The sequence below is a fragment of the Lepidochelys kempii genome, chromosome 14 (genome assembly GCF_965140285.1).
Source record: "Lepidochelys kempii isolate rLepKem1 chromosome 14, rLepKem1.hap1, whole genome shotgun sequence".
NCBI classification, from domain to species: Eukaryota; Metazoa; Chordata; order Testudines; family Cheloniidae; genus Lepidochelys; species Lepidochelys kempii.
In genome coordinates, this window is record NC_136393.1 from 40,533,094 (window position 1) to 40,560,837 (window position 27,744).

Consider the following 27,744-nt stretch of genomic DNA (forward strand, 5'->3'; position numbering starts at 1 on the left):
GAAGCCGGCGTGTCCCTGAACTCTCGGCTCCTCCCCGCAGTACGGTGCTGGGCCGGAGACAGAGCCCGCCATAGCCAGAGATGCCCTCGCAGCGCGCTGGGATTTCAGCTGGGACACTCGCTGTTCTCCCCCAGCCCTCTTCAGCAAGGTCCCTGGGGTGTCTGACCCCCCCTGGGGAAAGGAGGCAGCAGGGAGCTCAGGTTAACAGTGGCTGCTAGAGAGGGCAGCATGCCGAGCACTGCATGGCAGGTGCAGGTCCCGCTGGGGATTGCAGCCGGCAGGTTTGAGTGACTTGGCTGGTGAGGCCTCTGAATCCGCAACAAGGCACCGATGTTAAGGGAGCCTGCGGTTCACAGGTGCTGGACGCCTGGGGCTCCCACTGGAACGGGGTACAGTAGTGATGGCTGCACAGCCACCACCCTGCGATGGGTTTCAGTGGGCTCCAAGTGTGATCACAAAACCAGCGCTGCTTGAGCCCGGAGCAGGGTTTGAACCCCGGAATTCAGCACTAGAAGCATGAGCCTCTGCCATAGGAGCGAAAGAATCCACTTCTTTAACTGAACCCCCCCCCTCCGATTGATAAAGCTCTTATGGAGGCCAGCCATTAGAGGAGGATGGAGACCCCCCACTTCCCTGGTCTGGGTTACTTCAGTACTTTGAAAAGTCAGGCTCTTATGGCGCTGGGTCAGGGCTCCCCAATGGACAGTCCCCATTCTGCTGTATTGGACCCAACCTTTGGATCCCACCTGCTTCCAGCCTGACTGGGTCTGAATAGCCACCAGACACTGTCCCGAGTTTGGGCCTCTGTGGCCCTCTCCTGGGGTACAGACTCCGTGTCCTGAGCTCTGCTCCTGAGGGGCTGGGAGAGTAGCTGCTCCGCACTCAGGCCTGCACTGTGGAGAACGGCTCCCCTGGCTGGGACTGATGTGAAATGCCTGGCCTCTGCCTGACTGCAGCTCCCTGGCTTCTGTGTTGCAGGTTTCAGATAAGAGGAGGAGGTGACTGCGCGTATCTGAACGACGAGAAAGGGGTCAGCAGCTCACGGTGCTACATGGGAAGACGGTGGATCTGTAGGAAACTTGAGGTGTATGTGATGGGAAAAGAGACTGCATTGGAAGGGGGCTCGAAATGGGACTCCTAGACGTGACACTGATCCAACTCACACCTACTTGAACGAGCCAAGTCCCCGTTCGTCAGCCTGGCCAGGATCTCAAAATCAGGCAGCGGGGCCCGCAAGCAATAAGTGTGTCTCATTTAAACTGTGGATTCTTCGTATGTGCCTTCTGCTTTTGAACCTTTAAACTCAGGGTCACATTAGGAGCCACAAGGACTCCAAGATCTCTTTCTTGAGTGGTAACAGCTAATTTAGATCCCATTGTTTTGAATATTTTTTGTATTTTTGTATTTTTTCCCCAAAACCACCTCTATTGACCCCTCAGTCTGGGACAGGTCCTCAGATTTGTCACGTAAAAAGAATGGCTGATGTGTGGGAATCTCCCACACCTTTGCAGTGTTGACCTGAATTTTATGGGCTAATGTGTTTACTGCTCAGCACTGATCTGATCAGAAGATAATTTAGGTTCTTGTCCCAGTTCAGGCTATAGGGATAGAGAACACAGAGAGTTCAATATTGTGAGAGGACCCTCCGGGTGTGTGGCAAGGACACTTATACTGAGGACAAAACCAACTTGTTAAGATCTTTATTAAAATAAAAGAAAGAAGCATAAATGCTACAAAACACAGAGTCACAAAGAAGTAATACAATTCTATGACCCCTGGTGGTAACATTTCTATTCTAAAAGACTACTAAAGCTAGCATATTCACACCCATCCCTGAAGACCTGGTAGTAGGAGACAGAGGATCAGTCTTGTCTCTGGCATGTCTGAGGAACTAATGGTCCAGGCTTCCCAAATTGGTAGGGCTTAGGTTCAAGTGTTGAGTGGCTAGGATATATTGTGAAACTGAGGTGATAGCTTGATAGAAGATAGGAAAATGTGACCCCTTTGTATGGTTGTTTGCCATCTTATAGGGTCCCGGTACTGCCCGCTGTCAGAATCTAGGCCCAACCTACCATGCCCAAATCTTATTTCCTCAACCCCATAAATCTGCAGGTACACTTACTCTATAGGTTAACATGTTATGCCATATACTCATACGAATCGATTATCTCATTCCCGAAACCGTTAACCCTGACCTAATTCATGACTTCCATGTTCTGCAGTGTGCCTTGCAGTTACCGGTCTGCTCCAGACTTAAGGTTAGCAGATTCAAGTTTTTTGTTCAGTTCCCCAAAGCTAAGGGGGGCAACTGGTATGCCATTTATCTATGCCAAAGTTTACAAACACTGATACTAACTTACTCTAGCTAATCGTACAGGATACAGGCCTGAAGGTTATTTGCATTACAGCCAACTATTATGAATAACCATGAATAACCCTTATGAATAGCATAAACTGGAATTCCACATAAACAAAACCCCAGAAAATACTATGATTAATTAATAATAGGATATGATAACAAAATAATATGAATCAAACCAAAAGAAAACATATTACGCAATATGGCAAGCTAGCAAACTGACCTTATGGGCTACAGCAATGAAAACCCATGCAAAGAATATATTTTGCTTCTCTGCAATGGCCTTGTCTTCTGAAAGTGCTCCTTTGGCACCTCGGTTACCTTGGGGCCTCACTGATTGTTTGGAAGTCTTCCTACTTCTGATGTACTTAAAAAACATTCTGCCAGGGAGGAGTGGGGAGCCCAGTCTCTCAGTCCTTCTCCCCTCCCGCCCCCACCCCACTGCCTCTCTTAAGTTGATGGAAGCACTCCTGGTAAGGATGTGCATGACTGACAGAAGGAGAGTAGTGTGGATGTGAATAGTTTGACTTACGTTTGTAGTGCAGACATGCCCTCAGTCTCTGAGGACCTTGAACTGCTTTCACCAAATGCCCACGCATGCCACCACCCCACAAGACTGGTAATCATAGATGCTGCATTCAGAGCAATAATTTTTACTTCAGCAGGATTTTGTTGTTGTTGTTTGTTAGTTTGTTTGTTTTGCAGGGGGGTGCTTATTGGCCTACATTTAGAGAATTAATGATATGGATGGTGGGATGAATTGCACGCTCATGCAAGTTTGTGGATGACACTAAGATTGGGGGAGAGGTAGATATGCTGGAGAGTAGGGATAAGGTCCAGAATGACCTAGACAAATTGGAGGATTGGGCCAAAAGAAATCCGATGAGGTTCAACATGGACAAGTGCAGAGTCCTGCACTTAGGACAAAGAATCCCATGCACCGCTACAGACTGGGGACCGACTGGCTAAGCGGCAGTTCTGCAGAAAAGGACCTGGGAATTACAGTGAACGAGAAGCTGGATATGAGTCAACAGTGTGCCCTTGATATATAACGGTAGAAGGCTAACGGTATATTGGGCTGCATTCGTAGGAGCATTGCCAGCAGATCAAGGGAAGTGATTACTCCCCTCTATTTGGCATTAGTGAGGCCACTTCTGGAGTATTGCGTCCAGTTTTGGGCCCCCCCACTACAGAAAGGATGTGAAGAAATTGGAAGGCAACAAAAATGATTAGGGGGCTGGGGCCCATGACTTATGAGGAGAGGCTGGGGGACCTGGGGTTATTTAGTCTGCAGAAAAGAAAAGTGAGGAGGAGGATTTGATAGCAGCCTTCAACTACCTGAAGGGGGGTTCCAAAGAGGATGGAGCTAGGCTGTTCTGAGTGGTGGCAGATGACAGAACAAGGAGCAATGTCTCAAGTTGCAGTGGGGGAGGTCTAGGTTGGATATTAGGAAAAACTATTCACTAGGAGGGTGGTGAAGCACTGGAATGGGATACCTAGGGATGTGGTGGAATCTCCATCCTTAGAGGTTTTTAAGGCCTGGCTTGACAAAGCCTTGTCTGGGATGATTTAGTTGGGTTTGGTCCTGCTTTAAGCAGGGGATTGGATTAGATGACCTCCTGAGGTCTCTTCCAACCCTAATCTTCTACGATTCTATGAATGTTTGTTAGGTATATCTGGCTCTCGTTTTCCATCTCTAAACTCCCTCACAAAACTCCCTGATTTGCTAGCTCCTCTGGTACTTAGGAGCTGCCTTTTAAAATTTCTGAGTTAGTCCTGCCCCTTCATGAAGGCCTTCAAAAATCACAGCTGGGAAATTAAAGGGAAACAAGCCAACAGAACTTTTTGTAGGCTTCATTTACATTAAGTAAATGTCAGGCTTTAAAGCAGCTGAGAGGATCTTCAGTAACCAGAACATATGGGAAAATGTCCAAAAAAATGAAGCATAGTTCTTTTGAGGAACTAAAATGGCACAAATGTCCATGAATTAATGTATGAAATTAAAGAGTTACAGCTTCACTTTCAGTAACATTTTATAAGTCATCTCTCCCTCTCTCACACTCTCTCTTTCCTTCTCTCTTTCCTTTCATTCTATCCATTTTTGCTCATAATCTTTTTTAGCTTTTGTTACCCACCCTGGTTTATTTCTGACTTCTCCATTCTCCTCTAGTCACTGTTAACTGATTATTTTTCTCTCATAGTCTCCATTCTGTCCCCCAATTTTACCCCTTCCCCATTTGCTCCCCCTGGGTGTTTCCCCTCTCAAGAATGTTTTCCTTTCGCTCTATCCATTTCTGTTTTTCACCCTTTTTCTAGGACTCTCCCTTTATTCTTGCTTCCTCTGCTCCCTCTGGTTAAACCCACTCTGTCCCTGCTTCTTCCAGTGTTCATTCCCTCTGAAGCACCTGGCATTGGCCACTGCCGTAAGACAGGATACTGGGCTAGATGGACCTTTGGTCTGACCCAGTCTGGCCGTTCTTATGTTCTTAATTCTTAGAAAATCATGAGATTGACACACCGCTTGCCCCCCCCCCCCCAAAAGAGATTTTTAAAGAAGATTCTATAATGGTTTCTGGTCTGTCTCTTGGTTTTTAATTTTCCCCTTCCTATCCCCTATGTCTGTGTGACAAATAGAGACATCCCATATCTACAGAGGAATGTGACTTTGGCCCCTGTTGCAGGAGCTGTCACTGGGGGGCCCCAATGAGATCTGATTAAAGAGTTTTGTACAAAATGCTCCCTGCTGGTGTAGAGGTTCCAGCTTCTCTCTAAACTCCAAATCCCAATTAATTAATTCTCCATCTCTGCTGCCACCACATCTGCCTGTCCCCCAGCCCAGCAATTACTTCTCCCACCAAAACCCTACATCCCTCCCTGCCCCACAGTGACCCTCTGCTTCTCCTGCAGCTTCAATGGGTCTCCCTTTCTCTCTCACGCCCCCCCCCCCCGCCTCCCAAAATTCCTGGTGCTGCAGAGATGGAGGGGGAGGAGATGGAATAAGGAACCAGAGGGTTGGGTACACGGGAGTCCTCCAGGGTCATAGAGACTAGCATGACTGGGGCTAGGGAAGCCCATTTTTTAATTCCCCCCATGTATTAGTGACACTGTCTGACTGAAGCTCCCCAGAGTCCTCCTGGACCATAGAAGATAGCGACAAACAGTCTAAATAGCTCCCTGGGCAATGAGATTGGCTTCTCCATCTTGATTACTTGCTTCTTTCTGTGGTTTCACAGTCCAGACATGAGACCCCAAGGACCCTCCAGGGTCATAAAGACTGGAGTTTCCAAGGCTAGAGAGGCTGATTTCAGGGTCCTCAGTGCAATATTCCACCCCCTGTGTCTCAGGGACACAGTCTGAGCTTGGATCCTGCCCCCACCCAGAGCCAGGGGTAGATTCTCTCCGCAGGGACAGAGGCTGGTGGGAAAGTGAAGATTGGGGCCTTGTTATCAGCATCGAAAAATGTCACTTGGCCCCATTCACAGTCCAGACAAACCTGGATCCTCCTGGGGACCTGGCTCAGGGGTAGTATGGTTGCAGGGAAGGTGAGAGCCTGGAACAGACCCAACTACTGCACAGCCCAGATCCCCACTTCAGGGTTAAAGCTGACTTCTCCCTTCCTCCTCACAGACTCTTTTGCCACTCCCACAGCCCAGAATCCTCTGTCCCCCACCTCCACATCCCAGCAATATATCCCTGAAGTGAATCCCTCAGAGCCCAGCACACAGGCCCAGGAGTCAAATCTCTCTGGATTGTTCGGCAGATGTTGCCTGGTGTCTCCCCATTTCACACTTTTCTGATCCTCAGACAGGATGAGTCGGGGATGAGCCGTGTCTGGATCCAGAATCACATTCACTACGGGAGAGAGAGAATCAGAGTTCAGCCCTGGGGGAATCTGGGACCATTTCTCACACTCCCTAACATCCCTGCTTGGCAGTTCCTCAACCTGTGTAATGGGATCCACTTCTGTACTTTCTCATTTGAATATAGAGCCTGCAGCTCCCTGCTCCCCAGCTAGGGCTGGTTCATTCCCAGCAACAGAGACTTGGCAAGGAAGGTAGCAAAAGCTTGTAATTAGGAGAGTCCTGAGGAGGCAGGTACCAACTTTGAACCCCAGAGGGAGTCTCCTCCCATAAATGCATCCTCCACTGCCAGGCCTGGGAGCAGAGATGAATTCGCAGCACAGGGGAAGAGCCAATAGTTCAAGGCCAGTGAGCAGGAAGCAGGAGGTGGCAATGGGTGGGGCAGCCCCTTCCCAGCCCAGAGAGAAGGGAGGTCTGCAGGTGGCAGCACTAGAGAGACACCATCTCCCCAACCCACAAAGCAGCTGCAATGGCAGAGTCCAGCCCTGCCCAAAGGAGAAGAGCCATGGGGAACAGTCTGTCCCCCAGGTGAAATGGGGAAGGGTGTGGCAACCAGGAGGCTCTCTCTCCTGACCACCTTGAAGGTAATATTGGAAAGGCTTGTCAATGTCAATACAAATTCTCAGATCACAATTAAGGTGGCTTTAGGGCTGGGCAGTGCAAGTGTCTCTGGTTATTGCTGTGTGGGAGAGTTGCTTTCATGGACATTTTCTGTTAATGGGAGGAAAAACTCCCCCAAAGCTCACCCTGGATGTGTGATCCCAGAGATCCTCCCTTCCCTGCTCTAGCTCAGGAGGGAAAGAGTCTGGAGGGGAAAAGGGTCACAGAGATTAGAGCACAGCGTCTCTGATTTACAACACCAGCCTGGGGAGCTGCTTCTCTCTCCTGAATGCCTGAGAATAAGCAGAGATGCCCTGGCAGTTCGTCCCCCTGGCTGCTGAGACTTTCTGTGGTGGCTGCTTTTCCCCTCCTTCCCAGCTGCATCTCCCTACTCTTCCACACCTTAGTGTGCAGGTGGTTGAATCCCCCTTGGTGCATCAGAGGATAGCCCTGGATGGTACAACCAGACTCAGAACTAGAGTGACTGGAGCCCACAGTGCTCAGCCAGTGCACGGGGCTGCCCACCCTACATGTCCCCTCCTTTGTGTTCCAGAAGGTGAGGACAACCTAGCCTCTTGCTTCTCTTGCTTTCCTCAACCAGGTCCTGTGAGAAGGTGTTTCCCACTCATCCCTCACAGCTGGCCCTCTGTAACTCATCATCACCTCTTGCACCACAAGCCTCCCCAGCCACCTTTGACACGCCACCTGTATTGGCTGAAGGACATCCAGCTGGTCCACCTCTGTACCAGTCCCCGAGAACATCTGTACATGCTTGTGCTCCACACCATCCACTTCCTTGCCTTTGTGTTCCATCCTGACTCCAAATGGTGGGACCTACAGGAGAGAAAATGAGGAACTGTGGTGGGCCAGCCTGTACTCCACTTTTGTTCCACAGCCCACTGGGGATATTAGGTGGTGTGTCAGCTTGCAGCCCCTTTTCCAGCTCTTTTTGAACCTCTTACTAAAGTTCTGGCTGCAATATTCCCTGCACCTCCTGATGTATACACACCCCATTTGTGACTTCAGAAAGTGGCAAGACCTCCTTATTAATCTCCTCCTGGTGATGGCCAAGATGGCCACACATCACTGCAGGAGGACAAATCTGGAGGGAGGAAGAAGTGCTCTGAGACTGTGGCATGTATATCCATTCCCTTTTAAAATCATGTCTCCAGGCACAGTTCCCCTGGGCAGTGTTCACTGACTCCTTAGACACCTTTGAGGAGCAACAGATGCTCTCTGGGGTTCTCTGCTTGGTGTCCCCTTCTGGCTCCCTCATTTTTAACTTCTGACCTCTCTCCTTGTCCTGGTTTCTCTTTCATTGTCCCAAATACTCCATTGTTCCCTGGGCTTCATGGTTTCTCCCCCTTAGTTGAGGGGACGGGCCTTTAGCTTTGGGAAGGCGTAGATCCACCATGTCCCAGTACATGCAAATAGCATCTCCCTGCTTTTCCTGCTGGAGCTTCTCCTCTGAGGGTTAGAGAGGAAGGTGAGAACCTGAAGTTGCAGGGAGGGGAGTTAGAGGAGGAAGGTAATAGATATAAACCTGGGGGAAGCTCTATACTGAGCCTGTCCTTCTCTCCCTGGCCTGGGAGAAGAGAAGGGGATGGGTATTGGGGATGATCCACTCAGGCCAGAGAGTGGCCCCTTCTCCAGCCCAGAGAGCAGGGAGGATGTGGCAACATCACAGAGGGACCATATCTCTAACAGAGGAGAAAGAGAGCAACTCAAATGGGAGATCTCAGCCCAGCCCAGCTGAAGAGAAAGATGGGATGCTGGTGAAGAGCAATCGGAGCGAGCCTCTCACATAGGGGAAAAGAAAAAAATGTGGCAACCCTTTGAATTTAATATTTAAAGGGCTTACGGACATGTATGGAAATGCCAGGGTCAGCATTAATGATTGGTGAGGGAGAGTGTATCTACACAGCAGTTTAAGCCAGGGTCTGAGCCTGGGCTCAAGCCAAACCCTCATTGCATCCACACTGCAAATATGCTAATCTAGGGCTCTGATCCAGAGTCCCAGGACCCTGCAGGTCTGGAGGGTCAGAGCCCATGTTAAACTGGAACCCAGGGTCCAAGCCCTATTGGTTTCCTATGTGCATGCATCCGTGGCTTGACTTGGGTGTGGAAGTCTTCTGGGTGTATCCTATAGTTCCTGGAGGCAGAGGAGCAGTGCTACAGGCAGCCAGCACAGCATGCCAGACACAGCATTACTACCTGGCCGAGAGGTCCCCCTTCCTGCTCCTCCCACAGTGGTGGTGGAAGTTTCTCCTCCATGGTGGTGCACGGAGCTTGCCTGGAGCAGGGAGCAAAGTTAGGAGGTGGGTCATCCTTCCCTCAGCCATACTGAGCCGAGAGCTCTGCCACTTCTTCTCCCTGCAGGGCAGCTGCTATGGTCCCTGCTCTGCTCACTGGCCCTTACTCCAGGCCCTCCTGCCCTCTCTTGGGCTGCAGGTGCAGGGTCACCTGGGCAGCATGCACTGTTAGGGTGGTCAGTGGGAGCCAGCACCAAAACTTCTCCGCAGCATCCCAGAGGTCTGGGGGTGTGGTGATGGCAGGGATAAGGGATTCCCCAGGGTTGCTGGAGCACACTGCATCCCAAGCCTTGGGGATGGATTTTGCCACTTTGCAGCAAGCAGCAGCCAGACTGGAATGTGTGTGTGTCTTCCCTCTGACACCTTCATTTTATGTCAAACTTCAAAACAAACTGAAAAAATCAAGCAAGCAAGCAAAAACTTGATCATTGATCATCGTATTTGAAAAATTAAGAATTACAAAGTTTCACTGTAATAGTTTGACACCCTGGAGACTGATGTCCTCATTATCCTTAGGACAGGCACCAGGGGCATGTTTTTGCCAATGTGACCGAGCCTAGAGCTGGAGAACCCAGTTATCCGACTAGACAGTAATTCAGTATAATGCCCTCTCAAATGGAGACAGCCACCAAATGAGCTAATTACGCGGCATATGTACTCACGTGCTCCTTACGGGCACCCGCGTCCCATCAATAGCACCACCACAGTTAGGAAACAGGATTGGCAGTCGAGTTTCCCCCCAGTGCAGAAAATTCTTAACCTAGAGTTAAAATGCAGTGTTGATGCTCAAGCCCAGGATTCCCTGACAAGAGGTCAGCTGACTCAAATCCCTTACGCTTACATTGCTATGTAGGCCTAGCCTCAGAGTGTTTGTTGGTCAGGGAGAGTGTTTCTGTTCGTCAGTGGGTGCAGGGACTCAACACTAAGGATGGTATCAGGATTGTTTGTGTGATTTCGGCTTGGGATTTCTTAGTATTTCATGTTTCAGAGTAGCAGCCATGTTAGTCTGTATTTGCAAAAAGAAAAGGAGGACTTGTGGCACCTTAGAGACTAACCAATTTATTTGAGCATAAGCTTTCGTGAGCCACAGGTGCCACAAGTACTCCTTTTCTTTTAGTATTTCATGTTTTTGTTTTTATTTTTATTTTTAGGGGGGGGTGTCATGGTCAGTGTTGGTTTGGTTTGTACATTTATCTAGAAGTTCATGAAAATGTTTTCATGGGATTTTCCTCTTTATTTAATGATAATCTCCACCTGAAGTCTCACCTGGTCTGTGTGATCTTAAGGATTTCCCTCTTATTGTCTCCAGTTCAGATGACAGAATGTCTGGAGGGGGGAAGGATAAGACAGATGATATTTCATGCTGTCATATTTGTGACATCCTCACTCTTAATTGACATAATTGTATTTTAATTATGAGAGAAAAACAGTTGAAGAGAGACAGAGACACACCCAAATTTTTAACAAAGCTAATATGAATCATCCTATTTTCTCTTTCATTCAAGCGTCTCAAATCAACAGAACCAATATCCATGAAGCCTCAGAACCACTCAAAGAGACACTATGTGGAAGACAGATTTTCTGTTCCCTCATCCTCCAAACCCAGCTGATTTCTCATTCTCCTTTTACATTTTGTCATGAGCCAGGCCAGATCCTGCAAAGATTTTAGCATTAATGTAACTTTACAAACATTGGCCTCTTTCACATCAGTGGGATGCTGAGACTTTTCAGGATGAGGAGCCTGAATTGTGAGCTCTTTGGGTCTCAGTATATGTACAGAGCTCAGTATATGTACAGAGCTCAGCACAATGGGGCTTTCATTCTGCATAGACTGAAATACAAATAATCTTACAATTATTTCATAAATGTGGAAACTGAGTCAGGGAGAGAATTGGCTCAATGGGCCTCATTCACCCCTGCACTGGTAAAAGGATGGGGGAAACAGTTTGTGGTTCTCCTATTCAGTAGCTGCTGGGGTCAGTGCAGACATTGGCACAGGCTGCGGAAGTCCGGAGGTCCAGCCTGAGTTGCACCTCTGGTCCAGTGGCCCCTAGATGACTTCTCCCGGAGGCAGTGTCAAAGGCACAGCTTTACCCTGGCCACACCCCATTATTCCTGCTCCACCCCTTCCTCCTCTGCCCAGCCCTCAACAACTCCACTCTATTCCCTGCTTTCCCGGGAACACTCCTTGAGCCTGCAGCTGCTGTGGAGGAGCTGGAGGCACAAGAGGCTCCTGTGCTGCGAGGATTCCCCTGGGTTTACACCTTCCCTACAGCCCCTTTGGCCCACACAAGCTGCCACACGGGGCCAGAGCACAATGGTGAGCTGGGTCCACATTTCAAAAGTGGCCTTAAATTGAGGGTTTACGTTTTGGGTGCCGACCTTTAGGTCTTGTCTACACTGTTTTGTCGGCAAAAGGCAGCTTTCATTGACAAAACAGTGGAGGTGTACACACTACAATGCACCTCTTGGTGACAAAACTCTCCTGCTTTACTGACAAAATATAACCACCTCAATGGGAGGCATAGAGATTTTTGCAGCAAAATTAGATCAACAAAGTGTCAGTGTAGACACTGTGTTTGTTACGTTGCTGTAACTGGCCTCCGGAAGGTATCTCAGGATGCCCACCGTAACCGCTCTGCTCACTGTTTGGAAATCTGCTGCCATTCATCCAGCTATGTAGACATGTGTCCCTCCCCTTTCAAAGCCCCAGGAAGTCCCCCATACACAATTTGTCTCTCTTTCTCACATACACACTCCCCACACACACAGTCTCTCACACGCTCCGCCAACACATTCTCTCTCTCTCTCATGCACAACCCCCCCACATGCTGTCACACATGCTTCCCCCACACAAACACACACTTCTGTGGGCTTCTTGTATTACTGTTAGGGTTACCATATTTGAATCTTCAAAAAAGAGGACACTACATTGGGGGGGGGGAAAGGGGGTATTTGCTTGCCCCACCTGCCCCCGCCCCAACTCCACCTCTTCCCCGCCCCCATTCCAACCCCTTCCCCAAAGTCCCCAACTCTGCCCCCTCTCTGCCCCATTGGACCCCGCCCGCTCCTGGCTCCCTCGCCGCTCGCCTCTTCACTGCCCACCGCTGGCTCGCCGCTCGCCTCTTCACTGCCCACCGCTGGCTCGCCGCTCGCCTCTTCACCCTCCCCGCCTGCCACTTGCCTCCTCACCCACCCACCAGCCAGCCACTGGCTCCCTCGCCGCTCGCCTCTTCACCACCATGCCCCACTCGCCTACTCACCCCTCCTGCCGCAGGTCGCTCTGGCTCCTAGGATCAGGGGCAGCCAAGGGGGCTCCACGGGCTGCGCCCGCCACAAGCGTGAGCTCCGTGGCTCCCATTGGCCAGCACCAAAGAAAAGCACCAATGGGAGCTGCCGTAGCCATGGAGTGGGGCTTACAGGTGCCGGCAGCACGCAGAGAGCCCTCCCCCCCCACCCCTGACTCGACCCGACCCTAAGAGCCAGAGGCACCTTCCGGGGGGCGAGGTGGGGAGTCCCAGCGGTGCTTACCTGGGGCGGCTCCCAGGAAGCATCCGGAAGGTCCCTCTGGCTCCTAGGTTCGGGTCAGGTCGGGTCAGGGCGGGGGCGGAGGGCTCGCTGCCCGCTGCCGGCACCTGCAGGCCCTGCCCCCGCAGCTCGGATTGGGCAGGAGGCAGCACGCGGAGACCACCTCTGCCTCTGTGCCTAGGGGCCGCCCACACTGCAGGCTCCTGCCAGGGGCAGGTGCCGGGAGCTGCCCCAGGAAGCGCCACCAGCCCCGGGACTTTGGTGTGTGTGGTGAGGTGAGCGGTCCCCAATATTGGGACAAAGGGCGTCCCGACCGATGTGGCAAAATCCCAGACGTTTTTAGATATTTAAAAATTCCTCCCAGATGGTGATTTAAGAACCAAAAAGCTGGACATGTCCGGGAAAATACGGACGTATGGTAACCCTAATTACTGTTCAGCAGTGTCAGTTTGGTCATATTATCAAGCGTTACTCTAAAAAGGGATCTAAGATGTGTAACTTTTCAGGCACACACAGAAATCATTACAAGGTTCATAGCACAGTGCAAAGAAACAATGCCAGGTTCAGCACACTACAGCAACACACGTTACTGTGGCTCAGTGTTAAAATGCTCCTTCAAGGCATCCTCCAGCCAAATAGCCCCCCATTGGGTTCCCCCTATAGCCTTGTGTTCAATACAAGCACAATACACAGCACAGCACAATACTGAACAGCAGCGTAGTATCCATGCTTTCTGACAGTGATGGCTGGGGTGCAGGTTGCCAGGGCAGTTGAAAAATAGCTGGCCATACAGTAGGATGCCCATGGAACAATGAGATTGAGAAACCTTCATCATGTGACTCTCTACCTGCCTGCATGAGGCATTGCAAACCCTTCACAAAGCACCTTCTGACCAGTGGCACAGTGGGATAGCTACCCAGAGCTGTCTGTGTCAATGCAAAGCTACTATTGTGGATGTGCTTTGCCAACACAAGGAGCACAGTGTGGACATGCAACAGTGGTTTAATTATAGTAGTGGCTGTTTGTTGGCGTAACTGGAATCGACAAAACTCTGTAGTGTAGATAGACAAGGCCTTAGGCACCTGGGGCCCGGAGTTCCTTGGTAATGGGCACCTGCAGATCCTACGGACTCCAGCTGCATGTGGGGCTGCTAAAAAGCTCTGGAGCACATGCCCCGTAGTTCTGTAGTTGGAAGAGAGAAACTGAGGTACCCCAAATTTTGTACATTTTTACCTTAATGATTGTACCAAAGTTCACAGAGTGAAACAATGTGAAAGATCCTGGCACCTGGGCCCTTACTTCATCTGCTCAGTTTGTCTGCTTTCTACTTGTTATTAAATAGGTACATAATCTAATTGAACCAGTTGCCCAGAGCCCATCTCCACCCATAGTCCCAGAGACACACCCTGGTTTCCTTTCCTAGATCCCTTCTCAGTACCTTTGAACTTCCACAGAATCTCCATTAGAGCAATATTTCGCTGGGAGAAATCACTGAGTCTCTTTTCCAGCTCAGGAGAAATCTCCACTGGCTGGAGGAACTTCCCCTTCTCGCACCTGGAGAGGAAGAATTTCATGATATTATGTTTCTTTTAGTGACTCATTATAATTCCTTGCTAGTGGAAGTTGCTGCTCTTATGGGCCTGGAGTTAGAATTCCTCCACTTCTCCCAGTCTCAGAGCAGGCACAGCACTGGCCATGGCAGTGCAACCTTTCCCTAAAGGCCCCATTAATATTCTTCATCTCTGGCCTGGACAGAGCAGATCTGTACATCAAAGGGGAATCATGTTTTCATGACCAATTCACTCCTTCGCCTCCATGCACTAATACTAGTATGTTCCCATATTTCATGCGCACAGTGTTATCAGATTGTTCTTTCAGGAACTAGATTGAAACCTCAGGGGCCCCCGCCCCCACCAGTTCCTTCCACACAGGTCTCCAAACAGTCCTGAGGTGGTAAAGACTCTTGATTCCTGCTGTCCAGGGCATGATTGTAACCAGTGCCTTGAGCTGAAAGGCCCATATTGATCCTCGGGGTTCTGAGGCAGCCAATTCCCCAGGGATGTAACATCTCTAGGAAATACTGTAGGCCAATCTTTCCCACTGAATAGATAATTCAAGAGTCCTGTGTTAAAGGGTGAGGATTAAATGCATAAATGGGAATTACATTCTGAACGTGACCTTGCCCCATATATTTTGCTGCAGTGCCCTGGGGAACTATAGTAAAGAACAGCATTATCAGATACATAGATGAACATGATTTGTTGGGGAAGAGTCAACATGGTTTTTGTAAAGGGAAATCATGCACCACCAATCTACTAAAATTCTTTGAGGGGGTCAACAAACATGTGGATAAGGGGGATCCAGTGGATATAGTGTACTTAGATTTTCAGAAAGCCTTTGATAAGATCCCTCACCACAGGCTCTTAAGCAAAGTAAGCTGTCATGGGATAAGACGGAAGGTCCTCTCATGGATTAGTAACTGATTAAAAGATAGGAAACAAAGGGTAGGAACAAATTATCAGTTTTTAGAATGGAGAGAGATAAATAGTGGTGTTCCCCAGGGGTCTGTACTGGGATCAGTCCTATTCAACATATACATAAATGATCTGGGGTAAACAGTGAGGTGGCAAAATTTGCAGATAATGCAAAACTACTCAAGATAGTTAAGTACAAAGCAGACTGTGAAGAGTTACAAAGGGATCTCACAAAACTGGGTGACTGGGTAAAAAATTTGGCAGATGAAATTCAATACTGATAAATGCAGAGTAATACATATTGGAAAACATAATCCCATCTATAGTTATAAAATGAGGGGGTCTAAATTAGCTGCTATCACTCAAAAAAGAGATCCTGAAGTCATTGTGGATAGTTCTCTGAAAATATCCCCTCGATGTGCAGTGATAGTCAAAAAAGCTAACTATGTTGGGAATCATTAAGAAAGAGATAGATAATACAACAGAAAATATCACATTGCGTCTATATAAATCCATGCAAAATCTTGAAAATTGCATGCAGACCTGGTCACCCCATCTCAAAAAAGGTTCAGAAAAGCACTACAAAAATGATACTGGTTATGGAACAGCTTCCATATGAGGAGAGATTAATAAGACTGGGACATTTCATCTTAGAAAACAGACGGCTAAGAGGGGGGCTATGATAGAGGTCTTTAAAATCATGACTGGTGTGGAGAGAGTAAATAAGAAAGTGTTATTTACTCCTTCTCATAATGCAAGAACTAGGGGGTCACCAAATGAAATTAATAGACAGCAGTTTTAAAACAAACAAAAGGAAGTATTTCTTCACACAACGCACAGTCAACCTGTGGAACTCTTTGCCAGAGGATGTTGTGAAGGCCAAGACACAAACAGGGTTAAAAAAAGAACTAGATAAGTTCATGGAGCATACGTCCATCAGTGGCTATAAACCAGCTTGGTGTTCCTAGCCTGTGTTTGGCAGATGCTGGGAATGGTGACAGGGGATGGATCACTTGACGATAACCTGTTCTGTTCATTCCCTCTGGGGCACCTGGCATTGGCTGCTGTTGGAAGACAGGATACTGGTCTGACCTAGTATGGCCATTCTTATATTTTTATGAAATGTAGAGTCGATACACTCTCCAAGCCCTTTCACAGCATCGTGAAGAATGAGGGGAAGTGAAATAGAGCCACATACCTGCTCAAGGTGCTTCTGACATCCTAGAGAGGAAAGAGACAGAAAAACAATTTTAGTCCCAAATGCCGCCCACTGGGGATCCCAGAGAAGGGATTTTGCAGATATGGGTAAAAGAGGCCCTGCCTTGGCCCTAGGGCCATGGATTTGCTGAGTTAATGTCATCTCTAATATAAATGAGTCTGTAATTCTTCAAAGAGAAACAATAATTCACATTTCAGGAATGCACACACTGAATTACACTGTGACCTCTGACTGCTGGTCTCCAGTGCCCATGATTCAGGAGCTGTCCTATCCCTGTGTTTGGATCAGGGATGTTTATAACTCAGTCTCACCCGCAGGAATTCACTTGCTGGCTTCTGACACTTCCCCTCCAGATCACTGATCAAGTTGCTGAGACGGGAAATCTCCTCAGACATTTTAATGACATTGTCATTCTGTATCTTCACAATCACCTTTTCCAGATTTTCCAGCTGGGCCAGCAGGAGGTGCTCTTCTTCTTCTAGAAACTGCCGCAGTTGCTGAAATTCAGATACAACCTTCTGCCTCTTGTTTTGTGTCTGTATCTATTTTTTTTAAAAGAAAGGAAAGGTAAGGGTTAGAGAGAGAGTCTAGGGTCCGTTCATGGAGTGCTGATTCTGCAGGAGGGAGAATTTCTTTGAAAATTCTGTGATGTCTAACACATGATTATACCCTGTCGTTACTAGGGAGAGGATTTTCTACCACTTTCCCATTTGTCCCTAACATTTTTTCATGGTATGTTTCTATGTCTGACATAGTCAGCACACTGTGTTAAGCCAGACCCAGAGCAGCAGCCAGCAGGACTGAGCACTACATTAACAGAGATGCGAGGGGAGAGAAATAATTAACAATGCAAGAAATGTCTGCAGACTCAGGCAGATAGCACTGCACGAGACATAGTCTGCTCACCTTGGGAGGAGTTTTGTGAAAGACACAAGGGCTAGAAATTAACTCATTAATTGGAATGGAAGCTTAGATTCTACAGAATATGATGTGGTCCTGCTCCTGAGAGAGGATTTCTCAGGGCCGGTGCGTGTATGTGTGCGAAGACATAGGACTCTAACACAGACATCCATGCCCATGAAGAAACACAAAGCCCACATTCCCCAAGTCCATGGAGGAAGCTGCCTACAAACAGATGTCCTACCAGGTGCACCCGCAAAGGGAAGCCAAGGGGCCTGGCCCATCCACTTTTCACCACAGACCCAGCCATCTACCGCTCCTCTTCTCCCCAAGGTCCAGCCTCCCGGCCAGGCTGGAAGCTGGAGCCCGGCCAGGGTAAAAGAGGCCCAGGGAGCCCAGGCTGCTGGGAGAAGCCATGGGTGGGGGGTCCCGAGACCAGCTTCCTAACTGATGGCCCACTGCAAGTCCCTGCAAGTTAATAACAATGGGCACCTACCAGATACTCCAGGCTTTAAACCTCTCCAGTCACTTTAAATCTCAGAAGCTTTTCTCTCTCTTCCTTCAGAATCTCCAAATGGGCCTGAATCTTTTCCTGAAGAAACAGAAATGATTTTGGGAGGTTTCATTTTGAGAGTGCTTGGGGTGGGGTGGGGGGTTTCCATATCAAACCGAAGGCTCTGTAGGTGACTGTTAACCCTACCAGGTTTATGACATCAGGAACACCAAGGAAATGAAACCTCATTAACAGAGACAGCTTTACATTGCTTTACATTGTGAGTGAGATGAACGCACTCAGTGTCGTGTGTAGAACTCTTCTGTCAAAGGTACTTACCTGGGATGGGGCAGTGTCCTATTGCCAGTGAATGATTTTAGAAGTGTGTAGCCAGGAATGGGGTAGGTATTCTCTTTAAATCTATATTTCCTTCTATGAAGGAGAAGAGAAAGTGCCGACTGTCACAGCAGGGATCAAAGAAAACCTTTGGGTTCAGCTAGCCCTGCCCCGTTATACCTGCAGCCAATGCCAGGCCTGGAGGGAGGAGAAAAGAAGGGAGCCAGCTCAGCCAGGGGATGACTGGTGAGGGGGCAGGAGCTCCCTGTTTGCCTGCCTGAAGGGACGGAGTAGCGACTTGCCAGCCAACGCAGCCACTGGAGGCAAGTAAGCCAAGGGGAGCCTGCAGATAAGCCCCAACTGTGGGGCAACTGGACTAGTGGGGCTGTGCCCCAAACTAAAGAGACTTTAGAAGGAAGCAGCCTGAGGAAACTGGTTTTGAAGGCCCCCCCTGTCCCCCCGACAGGGAGAGAGAGACTCATCTCCCCTGTTTAGGGGTTGAACCACACAGGGCCCTGGGCTGGGACCTGATGGAGGGGGTGTGTGACCCAGATCCCCCTAAATCCCCTTTGAGCAACAAACTAGCCACTAGTTCATCTGGCCATTGAAAGCTCTATCACACCTTGCTTTTAAAGATTGGGGCTGTGGTGGGAAACTGCACATGAGTAACCTTATCTGCCTTTTAGCTAGTATTTGTTTCTTTATATACATTACACATGATTAAAATTTCACTCACTAATTTCACCCAGATGGGAGAGCAGAGTAGGGTTAGTGATTCAAATTTAGGGTCATTGGATCAAGATATTCCTGAGATACAGCTTGTTCCAAAACACAAAACAGAATGACAACAAAATGAAATAAAAACACAATATTTCATGAAATTCATAGATTCTATCCACCCTGGACACAAATCTCAGACTGAAATGTAAACCTGTGGGTAACATTCACCTCCACCAAAGTTTCTTTATAATTATAATTATTTATTGTTTCGTCTGAAGAAATGTCAGTGGTGATATGGGGGTAAGTGGCAGAGGAAGTTGGGGGGGGGGCTTGGCACGGGTGGGCTGTCAACCCCAAATTCTCCGTAGGTCTTTCTGTTATTTTCTTGTCACAGTATTGTATCAGCTGTAAAATGTAGATGAGAACTACAAATGTCTAAGTGATCATTAACTCTTACAACAAGTCTCTTTCCATTTAAAATACTAGGAAATTAAATAGCAAAACAAACAAACAAGCAAAACCCCCAGGCAAACAAAGAACCCCACAACTTTGTTAAAGGAGAGTTCGGGTTGCTCATTGACATCAAAAGTTCAAGTTCATCAAAACTAAAATTTCTGAAAACTAGGAAATAAAGAGTTAATGTAAATGGCAACACAGCCTCAGCTCTGCCCTCTTTGCAGGATGACCCAGAACCCCCATCCTGCACGCTGGCACTCTGCCTTTGCAGATGGTGCAGAGCACTCAGGGAATAGGGCACATGACAACTGTAACACAGACTCAAACACTTTCTTCTTGCTAAAGTACAACTTGATTTTGGTGAGCTTTACTGGCCAGGAGCTACCTACGTCTGTTCTATGCTCAAACACTGAGTCTGTTCCCATGTGTGTCGAATTTTATAATCCTTCCTGCCCTTTTACAACCCTTTCTCACAAGATTGCATTCAACACTGTACTTTCACTTCTCATTCAACACACAGACAGCTCTCCTCTCCCACCACCCTGCTGACAAGCCCCATGGCAAGAAGATCCCCTGGGTCCTGCTGCTGACTGAACCTCCCTAACTCAGTGCTGGAATGATGCATACTGGATCCCTCAAGGTACATGTGCAGCTCTGTCCTTTGATAACAGACATGGGGGCTTCAAACCCAGATCTCACATCACAGTCACAGCTCTGAGACGCTCCTCAAACTAATCCCCAGCTCTCCGCATATCACAATCACAGCTTGTCATAAATATAAAGGGAAGGGTAACCACCTTCCTGTTTCCAATACTGTAAAATCCCTCCTGGCCAGAGGCAACATCCTGTTACCTGTAAAGGGTTAAGAAGCTCAGCTAACCTGGCTGGCACCTGACCCAAAGGACCAATAAGGGGACAAGATACTTTCAAATCTTGGGGGAAGGCTTTTGTTTGCGCTTTTAGTTTATGTGTTGTTCTCTCTTGGGACTGAGAGAGGCCAGACAGAAATCCATCTTCTCCAACCCATCCTAATCCAAGTCTCCAATATTGCAACCAGTATAGATAAGCCATGCAAGGCGGATTAGTTTATCTTTTGTTTTATGTGAATTTTCCCTGCGTTAAGAGGGAGGTTTATTCCTGTTTTCCGTAACTTTAAGGTTTTGCCCAGAGGGGGATCCTCTGTGTTTTGAATCTGAATACCCTGTAAAGTACTTTCCATCCTGATTTTACAGAGATGATTTTTACCTTTCTTTTTTTTTTTAATAAAATCCTTCTTTTAAGAACCTGACTGATGTTTCCATTGTTCCAAGACCCAGGGGTTTGGGTCTTTGATCATTTTGTAACCAATTGGTTAGGATGTTATTCTCAAGCCTCCCCAGGAAAGGGTGTGTGTAGGGCTTGGGGGGATATTTTGGGGGAAGACGTCTCCAAGTGGTCTCTTCCCTGATTCTTTGTTAAATCGCTGGGAGGTGGCAGCGTACCAGGTTTTAACCTAAGCTGGTAGAAATAAGCTTAGGGGGTCTTTCGTGTGGGTCCCCACATCTGTACCCTAGAGTTCAGAGTGGGGAAGGATCCCTGACACAGCTCACTTAAGTTACTCCAACTGATTTCTTCACCATTCAGTACAGCTACACCTAACACATTGAATGCAGCTGGGGTGCATGCAGATAATTCTCAGTGACTATTCCCAACTCCAGCGGGCAGGGTGAAGGTTGCACTGGCATGGACCTTAACTCTCTATTTCCTGGTTTTCAGTAGAAAGCGTTTTGATGAACTTGAGATTGTGGCAGGGCCTGAGCTGTCACTGGGAAACCTTAACTCTGTTAACAAAGGTTTGTTGGCTGGGTGGTTAGTGTTTTCATCACTCAATTTATTATAGCCCACAAGAAGAGCAGGAAGAAGGGGCACTTCAAAATCTTTGCTGGAGTCAGATAACTTGGGACCCTGAAAGCTGGAGACTGCTGGTACAGACACTTCCAACTCAGTGGGACTGTGGCCGTTTCTTTAAGAGAGGACTCGAATCTCCCCACATGACAGGAGTAGAAATTGCTGCCACTTTCCAGCTTCTATCTACCTCTGCACATGCTGCAAGAGGAGAGTGTGTTTATCAGTTTGGTACAAAAACCGATTTCCTTAAAGAAGCGTAAGGAAAAGCGATGAGAACACGCTGCTGCTATTTTATAGCCAGAATGAATTGATAAACTGAAATAGTGTTTTAAATGGTAACGATCTCAATAAAACCAATGAGGTCAGATCACACCTGTCATAAATATAAAGGCAAGGGTACCCATCCTTCTGTATACAGAACTATAAAATCCCTCCTGGCCAGAGACAAATCCCTTTCACCTGTAAAGGGTTAAGAAGCTAAGATAACCTTGCTAGCACATGACCAATGAGGAGACAAGATACTTTCAAAGCTGGGGGAGGGGGGGGGGGACAAAGGGTCTGTCTGTCTGTCTGTGTGATGCTTTTGGGGGGAACAGATCAGGAATGCAGCTCAGAACTCCTGTAAAAAGTTAGTAAGTAATCTAGCTAGAAATGGATTAGATTTCCTTTTGTTCAATGGCCGGTAAAATAGGCTGTGCTGAATGGAATGTATATTCCTGTTTTTGTGTCTTTTTGTAACTTAAGGTTTTGCCCAGAGGGATTCTCTATGTTTTGAATCTGATTACCTGTAAGGTATTTACCATTCTGATTTTACAGAGGTGATTCTTTTACCTTTTCTTTAATTAAAAAATTCTTCTTTTAAGAACCCGATTGCTTTTTCATTGTTCTTAAGATCCAAGGGTTTGGGTCTGTGTTCACCTGTACAAATTGGTGAGGACTTTTATCAAGCCTTCCCCAGGAAAGGGGGTCTAGGGCCTGGGAGGATATCTGGGGGGGAAGACATCTGCAAGTGGGCTCTTTCTCTGTTCTTTGTTTAACATGCTTGGTGGTGGCAGCATAGTGTTCAAGGACAAGGCAAAGTTTGTACCTTGGGGAAGTTTTTAACCTAAGCTGGTAAGAATAAGCTTAGGGGGCCTTTCATGCAGGTCCCCACAACTGTACCCTAGAGTTCAGAGTGGGGAAGGAACCTTGACAACACCCGCATGGGTGTTGCATTGCATAGGCTGGGGAAGGCTGTGCCTACCCAAATAGCCTTGTGTGGCCCTGCCCATGCTCCTCCTCAAAGCCCTGCTTGCCCTTCCTTCTTGGCCCCAGCCCAGGCAGGCTACTCCTCTTCAGGGAAGCAGCATGCTGGGGATGGGGCTAGGGCGGCCAGGACTTGGCGTAGCTGTGGCTGCCCAGTGCTGGGGGGCGTCAGGCACTGAGGCCATGCCGCCTGCTGCTTGGGGGAGGGAGGGGAACGGAGGTGCTGAGGTGGCCTGTCCTGTGTGTGGGGTGGCCGGGGGTGGTGGTGGTGGTGGTTGCATGCCACCCACCCTGTGCTGGGGACCTGGGGGGGGCACGCACCACCTGCCCACCCTGTGCTGCGGGGTGGGGGAGCACGTGCCGCCTGCCCTCCCTGTGCTCTGGGTTGGGGGGGCTGGCAGACATGGAGAGGGGGGCTTCGGCAGGGGAAGGGGGTGGATCCTAGGGGAAGGGGAGTGGGGCTGGCCGGAAGGGGGGTGAAGAGGGGCAGGGGGCTCTGAGAGCCAGAGGGCACTGAGGGGTTAACAGCGATGTGTGAGGGGGCAGGAGGGTGGTGAACAGGGAAGCACAGGCAGGATGGGGCCATGGAGATGTGGGGCTGCTGAAGAGATGCTGAGGGAATACTCAGAAATCAGGGGGCGGGGGAGAATTCTGGGGCTCAGGGGAACAGAGCTGGAATAGAGGGAAACTCTCAGTGGCGGGATAAAGAGAAGGAAAGGGTGGGATGTGTGGAGAGGGGCTGTGGGGAGGCTCGAGGGAGAATATGAGAGCAAGCTGAGACTGGCTGGAGAAGGGAGAGCCAGAGGGTAGGAGAAGGGAGGGGGATGGTGAGAGATAAAATAGCAGCTCCCCCAGCCCATGGGGTAGGAGAGGGGCAGGGGGGAATCTTTTCCCCTAGAAATGGTCAAACAAGCAGGGGGGAAGTGATAAGTGGCTCATCTGCAAACGAATAAAGAATTAGCCCCAGCCTTTTGGGGCTTTCCTTGGTCCAGATGTTGCTTCCCTTTTGGAGATTTCACAAGCTTCATAAGAAGTTCCAATTCATCTTTCAAATTCAAATATGTCTGACATTGATGCTAAGACATAATTATTTCTGACTTCTGACTCAAGCCTATCTGCACCCACATTTTGGTGAAACAAAATTTTGCCCAACTCCATGCTTGCCATCCCTTCTTGTCTTTCCCCCTGCCCGCCCACAGATCTGTTACTGTTCAGGTTCAGTTTGGATGAGCTATTGCCAGCAGGAGAGTGAGTTTGTGTGTGTGTGTGTGCCCCTGGGGAAAAAAAAATGTGTGGGGGGGGTGAGACAGCCTGGATTTGTGCTAGACATGGCCCACCTTGATTACTATGCACATTGTAGGGAGAGTGGTCACTTTGGATGAGCTATTACCAGCAGGAGAGTGAGTTTGTGTGTGTATGGGGGTGGGGGGGTGAGAAAACCTGAATTTGTGCTGGAAATGGCCCACCTTGATTATCATGCACATTGTAGGGAGAGTGGTCACTTTGGATGAGCTATTACCAGCAGGATAGTGAGTTTGTGTGTGTGGTTTTTGGGAGCGGGGATGAGGGGGTGAGAGAACCTGGATTTGTGCTGGAAATGGCCCAACTTGATGATCACTTTAGATAAGCTATTACCAGCAGGACAGTGGGGTGGGAGGAGGTGTTGTTTCATATTCTCTGTGTGTATATAAAGTCTGCTGCAGTTTCCACGGTATGCATCCGATGAAGTGAGCTGTAGCTCACGAAAGCTCATGCTCAAAGAAATTGGTTAGTCTCTAAGGTGCCACAAGTACTCATTTTCTTTTTGCGAATACAGACTAACACGGCTGTTACTCTGAAACAGTTGATTGCTCCCATTGTGGGAAAATCACCAGCCCATTGTGTATTTTGTTTTCATCTCTCAAAATGAAAATAAGATGACCGTAATTTTTTTTAAATGATGAGCTTAAAAAATGCGAAATCTTAATTTTAACTGGACACACACACACACACTTTTTTCTTTCAGTTCAGTGCAGGTTCAATCAGTAAAACAAAATTATGCTTCAGGTTCAGCTCCAGTTCCAGTACGAAATCCCGGTTTGAACTAGTTCTCCGGTTCCAATGTGAGACCAGATGGGCAAATGAGATCAGCATCGGAGCCAAAGGGAGTTGGCGGCAGCTTCCCTGGGCCCAGGGCAGGGAATCGCAGCCAGCTCCGCTGGGAGCAGCCTGGGGCCAAACCCTCCCCCTGCAGCCAGGATGGCACCGGGGGGGCACCTCTCCCTGTGGGGATGGGCAGGTCTCTCTTACCTTCCCTCCAAGCGGTGCCCTCCCCAGGAGCAGGGGCTGGAGCCTGGGATGGGGGGTCCTGGCCAGTCTGGGGTCTCTGCACCGGGAGAGGCTCCTGGGAGCAGCGGGAATCTTACTGCTGGAAATTCCCCTCTCCCAGCTGCAGCCAGGGCCCCGGGGTCCCCAGCAGCAGCCGCCGGGGCTCGGGGATCTTGCAAGGAGCATGGCCCCCCCACAGCGCCCCAGAGTCACTGCAGCGAGAGCGATTCACTTCCTGCTGCTGGACTGGGTGACCCCAGCGATCACTGCAGCCCCCAGGGACAGTCAGGTCGATGCTGATCTCATTTGCTGGGAGCCAAAGGGCTCCCTTTGGCTTCTTTGTTATGTAACTGCTTGTTTGGGGGCTTTGGGTGGGGTGGGGAGGCTTCTATTAGGAAGCCTATAATGGCTTCTTTGTACTTGCCCATTCATTTCTCTCAGTAGCGGGTTGCTTTTCTTAAAGAAGCCTGTTGCTTGTTTTGCCATTGAAGTGTGTGGCTTGTTTGGGGCTTGGTGAGTGGGACTGGGCGGTGCCTCCGAAATGGGATTGGCTTGCTTTGGGCTTGCTGGGAAAGGGCAGTGCAGATTTTTTATCTTGTGAGACTTGGCAGCCTTTTCCAGACTGCGCTGTGGGGACAGCTGGGTCAACGACACCTGGGGAGTGGGAGCCGGAAGGGGGCTGAAAAGGGGCAGGGGGAGTGTGGGCCAGAGGGGATTGAGGCATGAAATGGGATGTGTGAGGGGGCAGGAGGGAGGGAACAGGGATGTGGGGCATGGGTTGGGACTGGGGGGCTGTGGGTGCGCTGGAGGGAGGATGAGGCAATTCCTGGGAATCAAGATGCAGGGGGAGAATCATGGGGTGGGTGGGAACAGGGCTGGGAGAGAAAGAAAATGGGAATGGGGGACAGTGAGAAGGGAAGAGGGGGAGAAAGTGGGGGGTGACACTAGGGGGCTGGAGAGAGAGTGACAGAAGAGACTGGCTGGGGGAGGGGGAGAGAGGCTAGTGATTAAGTAGAGGGATGGTGAGAGACACAATGGCAGCTCTCCCAGTCCATGGTACAGGCCAGGGGCAGTAGGAGGGGGAGGGGTCTTCCCCACCCAGCAGCCACGGGAGATTTTGTTTTTACTGGAAACGGTCAAAGTGTTGGGGGTGAGGGGGCGGCAAAGGACTAACCCCTAAGGGCTCCAAAGCTACAAGGTGAATATCCCCACAGAACTCACCCCCCAACAGACACACTATTGCATTATTTTCTTAGGCCAAAATCATGATTTCTGGGCTCTGGCTTCTGACTGGGACTGTTTGGGGTGACAGGATGGACCAGGGTCCCTCTTGGATTTCTGTGCAGGATTCAGGGCTCAGAGTCACCCCCAGAATAGCAGGGGGTGGGTCCAGATGGGCAAATGGGATCAGTATCTGCCTGGCTGTCCCTGCGGCTGCCCAGGGAGCCCAGTGGGGCACAGTCATTAGCTGCTGCCACCAGCAGGATCTCAGTATTACTTAGGGAGAAGAGGCTGGTGTCTGCCTCTCTCTGGCCTGAAGAAGATCTCTGTGTAGCTCATACACGTATCTCTTTCACCAGCAGAAGTTGGTCCAATAAAAGCTCTTACCTCACCCACCTTGTCTCTCTCTGCTCATGGTATTAGAGCTCTGGAGTTGGTTTCCCTGGGGCAGATGCAGCTCCCTGCACTGTGATCTGGGAACCTGAGCAGCTGCTGCTCCCCCAGTGCGGTCTGTGCTGGGGAAAGACCTTCATTATAGCTTCCTCCCTGCCCAGCCCAGCTGGGGACTTTCTCTGGTGGCTAGAATGAGACCCCTGAGGCAGCCCTGGGCTCTGCTGACTCCAACTCCTGAGCTGAGACTCCAGATGATGGGACAGACCTGGGGGAAAGTGCTGGGGACTAGCAGGAAAGTGACTGCACAAAAGCCCCCTTTAAGGGACCCGCTGGTGAGTTTGTACAAGAGGGGAGAAAGCAGTGCTTAATGTGTGCCAGGGCTTGCCAGAGCTGAGCCCCAGCACCTCTGGGCTTGCCATGTCAGTTATGAAAGTAAAAAAATTGCTTGAGCCCCAGCACCTCTTTCATTACAGATAAAGCACTGGGAGAAAAGGGAAGGAGACTGAAAGGGGCAGCAGGAACAATAAGTGGAAAAAGAGATTCCCAGGTCCCAACCCTACCTAGATCCATTTGCTGCCCCACCCTGGGAAGATTGACTGTCCTGGGAACAACGTGAGGACCAGAGAGCAGAAGCCAGTTCCTGTCTCTGCTGAGTCACTGCGGGAGGGATGCGCTGCCCTCAAGGACAGTGTCAGGGGAATTCCCCAAAGTGGCTCTTTTGATCCTACTCTTTTCTAGCATTTGCTTCAGAGACTCTTTTCCTGGGAGGGTTTAAAATTCCCACTCTAGCAGTTCAAGTGCAGAAGGTGGAGGCCGACAAGGATTATAAAAATTAATACTGGCCGCTCCAGGCTTGTATTACGCTCTCAAGTTCACTGCTTTTCTCTGACCTTGGATGGGTCGATGCTGCCACCACCCAAGTGCAAAAAACCCCTTTGAGAACCCAGGAAGGCGCACTTGGGAATTCCTTCCTGTAGGGTACCCTCAACCCCTTTTAGCCCCCGCCCCCTGGGGAAGAGCTGAGAAAGAAAACAAAGGAAATTAGCTGTTGCCACCAGCTAATTAAACAACACATGCACAAACCTTTTAGGACACAAAAATCCAATCCTGTTCTTAAAAAAGGTAAATTTTATTAAAAACAAAAAGAAAGAAAGAAAATACATTTGGAACTTAGGCTTTTTGCTAGATTTAAAAAAAAAACAATCAATTACAAGGATTAAGCACCAAGATAGCTCTCTTGAGGTCCAGTTTAAAGGTTACAAGCAAAACAAAAGCACCTGGGGTTAGCACAGAGGAATGTGTAAAATGTGTAAAATGTGTAATGTGTAAAATGTGTAAAATGCACAGGACTTGTATTGTTTTTGGTAAAACTAGCCAATGGTATTTTATGGAGATCACATATGGACCAGTTGCAGCCTCAACAAGTACCGAAGT

At 49.0% G+C, this 27,744-nt stretch overlaps 2 protein-coding genes and 1 pseudogene across 2 annotated transcripts in view; 2 read left to right on the forward strand and 1 right to left on the reverse strand.

Annotated features, from left to right (window-relative positions):
* LOC144929355 (C-type lectin domain family 2 member D2-like) overlaps positions 1-1,827 on the forward strand; it is a 287,754-nt gene extending 285,927 nt beyond the window's left edge. Inside the window, 1 exon segment of the mRNA XM_078848675.1 lies at positions 979-1,827. Coding sequence (XP_078704801.1) covers positions 979-1,141 — 163 coding nt within the window. The 3' untranslated portion in view covers positions 1,142-1,827.
* The window catches only part of LOC140904638 (uncharacterized), an 819,798-nt gene that overhangs the window by 452,810 nt on the left and 339,244 nt on the right, over positions 1-27,744 (forward strand).
* On the reverse strand, positions 5,330-9,093 carry LOC144929356 (butyrophilin subfamily 1 member A1-like; annotated as a pseudogene).